The 3,952-nt window shown below is 32.1% G+C and overlaps 1 protein-coding gene across 1 annotated transcript; it reads right to left on the bottom strand.

Moving 5' to 3' along the window:
* Window positions 1-1,354: 1,354 nt before the first annotated feature.
* LOC105774711 (probable serine/threonine-protein kinase PBL12) lies at window positions 1,355-3,269 on the bottom strand. Its single transcript, XM_052632274.1, has 5 exons — window positions 2,747-3,269; window positions 2,523-2,658; window positions 2,312-2,448; window positions 2,073-2,196; window positions 1,355-1,980 (listed from the first exon to the last, which is right to left on the bottom strand). Exons 1-5 carry the CDS (start codon window positions 3,134-3,136, stop codon window positions 1,487-1,489), a joined length of 1,281 nt encoding a protein of 426 aa, XP_052488234.1. The 5' UTR covers window positions 3,137-3,269; the 3' UTR covers window positions 1,355-1,486.
* Between the last annotated feature and the right edge of the window lie 683 nt (window positions 3,270-3,952).

The raw sequence follows: 3,952 nt of genomic DNA, 5'->3' as shown, positions 1-3,952 counted from the left end.
AAGTGACACCAAATAGATCGATTGCAAAAAAAAAATTTGATTTTTTTAATTCTAATAGTCAATGATCGGTTGACATGGCAAGTGGGTGACGCCAACCTCTTTAACTCCACCCGTTTTCACTATTAATTTCAGGTCATTTACGTACATAATAAAAAAATAGATCAATTTTATTATTAATAAAAAATTTCGAGTTATTTTTATAAAAAACCCTTTTTTTTCTCTCAAAGTCAATGTTATTAATGAAAGTAAGTTTAAAATTTTAATATATATATATATTTAAAGTTTAATTAATTACCATGATACTATTTGAAATTTAATTGTTATTTTAAAGTCTATAGTAGGTTTTTGTCTATTCACAAGGTAGGAAAAGTCAAGCAATAATATCTATATATTTCATTCAAAACACTCCAATAATATCTTTGCTTGAAGGAGGGCCAAGTTGAGTCAAAGATCTTTTCTTTTTCAAACATTAATCTTACCAACCAAGTTTCACAAAATGGCTTTTCCATTGCCCTTCATACAATATTTTCAACTTTTCAACAAATACTTTCGAATATTCTATGTTTATGATGTAATTATCTGATTTTTTTATTTAAAAAAACAGATTAAAGGGGTTTATAAATCTCTTAATTTTTGCAAAAAAAAATCAATTAAGTCATTCCGCGAAAAACAAACTTAATTAAACTCTCAAACTTTCAAATTGCATAAATTAAATTCTTTGACCAATGTTTTCCATTTTTTATTGTTACAACGCTGACGTGACCGTTAATGACGCTAATATAACGCTCTATGTTAGTGACAATTGCTAATGTGACAATGCCACGTCAACTGTCAAGTTAACAAAAAAATTTAATATTTTTTTAAAAATAAAAAACTTAAAAGGAATATTTGTTTTTATTTTTTACTAGAATGAAGCAAGACAAATGGTTATTTCATTCATTTCAAAATTTAATTTTAAAAGTTAAAAAATAAATTTTAAAATATTATTAAAATTTATAAAATATTAATTTTTTAAAAATTTATAAAAATTATTTAAAATTGAAGTCCAGAATAAATCTAGACATACTATTGTCCAAATTCAATGTGAACCTAGACTACAATATATCTAGATTCATTGATGATGGTTTTTAAAATTATATAAAGTTTAAAAATATTAAAAATTATAATAATATCCAGTAAAAAATTTAAAAAATAGAACTTTTAATTTTTTTATTTTAAAGAATTTTGAATTTTTTAAATTTTTGCTGACACTAACACGGAGCACCACGTCAATACTGTTAATAGTCATATCAACGTTGCAACAATCAAAGACAGAAAATGTTGGTCAAAGGGCTTAAGTGATGCAATTGGAGAGTTTGAGGGTTTAATTGAGTGTGTATTCCACTCGAAATTTCCACCTTTGTTTTTCATTTCGCTGTTCTTTGAACTGCCCTCACAATATTTACATTTTAAACCACATAAATTCGACCACATATATCTGAAATTCTCAAATGCTTATGCCACATGGAGATTCAGCATTAACTACCAAAGAAAGAGGCAATTTGATCCGATTCCGCCAACCACAACGATGTAGTTCGTGTTTTTCTACACCGCAATCCTTTGTCGTAAACAACTCCTTGTCATCACCAGTTTCATTTGGCACCACATAAACAAATGGTCCAACAAATTCATCCTCAAACCCCTGAACAGAGTCCAGGATCTTGACCACATCGCCCATGCTAGGCCTTGGCTTTGGCTGGTGGCTCAAGCATTTGTATGCCAATGCAGCCACCTTTTGAGCCCCCTTGTAGGAAAATTGTCTCTCAAGTCTAGCATCTATTAGCTTATCAAGCTTCTTAGGGTCCCTTAACAATGGCCTTGCCCATTCCACAAGGCTCTGCTCTCGACCGGGCCGGCTATTGTCCACCGATCGTTTCCCTGTTAGTAACTCTAAGAGAACCACTCCAAAGCTGTACACATCACTCATTGTTGTCAAATGGCCTGAAATTAACATATAAAAATTGGGTTAGGTTTGGTTAGTCATATGCTTCGACTTAGAGACACATATATATATGAACATTAGTTCAGCTTACCAGTCATGATATACTCTGGAGCTGCATATCCTTGTGTGCCCATAACTCGGGTCGTTACATGAGTCTGTTCGCCTTCTGGACCATCCTTTGCTAACCCGAAATCCGAAAGTTTGCAATTGTAATCCTGAAATAAGAATCACAGACACCCAGTCAGCCTTTTGAGAACTATTTTCTATCAGAATTTCATCAAACACTTACATGGAATTATTAAAACAAATAGACAAGAAAAAAGGGCTTACAGAGTCTAACAAGATGTTTGAAGATTTAAAGTCCCGAAATATTACTGGTTTATCTGCTTCATGTAGGAAGGCCAGGCCCCTTGCTGCTGCCAAGGTAATTTTCATCCTAGCAGACCATGGTAAGGGAGCTGAATACCCTGTAAAAGTTGGCCTATATAAATGCAGTGATCTATATATACATGTACATACTCTCTGAAATAAAACAACATACTTCTAAAGAGTTGATTTTCTAAGCTTCCTCTTGGCATATATTCATACACTAAAACTCTGTTATCTTCTTCATAACAATATCCAATCAACTTAACCAGATGAGGATGCCTCAGTTGACCAAGAAAGATTATTTCAGCCTGCAATTAAAAATGTTACCATATGCTGATATCAGCACTCATGCTACACATATAGATATATATGTTGTAGTTGATGAGTTGAACTAACCAGCCACTCCCTATGACCCTGCAAGCCATCCAAGTCCAGTGCCTTGACAGCAACCGGCTGAGCCTTCAATCCTGGCCTAAGCTTGTCATCAATGAAACCTTTGTAAACCGGTCCGAACCCTCCTTCACCGAGCAGATTACAGCGTGCGAAATTATGGGTTATTAGTCTTAGCTCCGCAAAGGTAAACACATGAAGATTTGAGCCGAGTAGAGAGGTGGAGAGATCGTCGACAGAGAGTGGGGAGCTCCGATCACTTACGTCGGACATCGATAGTCTTTGGAATTGACATGGTTTCGAATCCTTCTCCCCTGAATCAGATGGAGAGATGATGTCCTTGCTATTGTAACAGCTTAACATGAGAGATTTCCATGTTATCTTCTTCACTGTCATGTTTGTATGAATTGTTTGCTTTTGCAATATGCAAGAAAATACAAAGAAATGGAAAATTTCTGCCAGGGTCTATGGATTTTTGTGAAGGCTTTAGAGATTTTTATAGTAATTCATTCACTTACCTACCACTTCTCAAATCCGAATATATATAAAATTTATATGGAAAAAATAATTATATGCTTCATGTATACAATGTCCTCTTCATTATCTTTTAAGTAATTTTCTAATTTTTCAAACACATTTTCACTGTTCTTTGGGCGTGAGAAGACGAAATTTACCACTAAAATTAAAAAAAATCTAAAAGAAAACCCAAAAGTGAAAAGGTAAAATAGAGAAACCCCAGTTAATTAGTAAAATCATATTAGAGGTTGGATTTAATCCATATGAAAATTAAGATTAATATATGTCATAATCACTCAAAATAATTATTCATAATTAAGGCATGTTTTTCCTTTTTAAATATGTTAAATCAACATAATTGGATACAATACAATACTAATATATTATGGATGCATTAAAATTTAAAACAAGAATTAAGTAATAATTGGTAACACTGATTCTAGAACACATTGACCCATTTTCATTCGGCTAATTAAATTAGAAATAAAAAGAAATGGGTTGGGTGAGAAGCATCAAATAATTTCAAAACATGACTTCATGTTGATAAGATAAAATAATCAATAAAATGAAAAGAACATGTTTGGCATGATCTTCCTTCACTTATACTTGTATCCAACCCTGATTTATTATTTCCTTGTAATTAATTACCAATAAATAAATCATATTTAGTCTCTAAATTTAACAATTTTTTCTTAA

The sequence above is a fragment of the Gossypium raimondii genome, chromosome 6 (assembly GCF_025698545.1).
Source record: "Gossypium raimondii isolate GPD5lz chromosome 6, ASM2569854v1, whole genome shotgun sequence".
Classification (NCBI taxonomy): Eukaryota; Viridiplantae; Streptophyta; class Magnoliopsida; order Malvales; family Malvaceae; genus Gossypium; species Gossypium raimondii.
This window is presented reverse-complemented; position numbering and strand designations above follow the sequence as displayed.

Excerpts from the sequence above, each read along its gene's own strand:
- LOC105774711 (XM_052632274.1), bottom strand. The coding sequence starts at position 3,136 with ATGACAGTGAAGAAGATAACATGGAAATCTCTCATGTTAAGCTGTTAC. Across the intron at positions 2,449-2,522 it reads AGAAAATCAACTCTTTAGAA|GGTATTCAGCTCCCTTACCA; the intron begins GTATGTTGTTTT and ends CAACTTTTACAG. Across the intron at positions 1,981-2,072 it reads TCCAGAGTATATCATGACTG|GCCATTTGACAACAATGAGT; the intron begins GTAAGCTGAACT and ends TGTTAATTTCAG.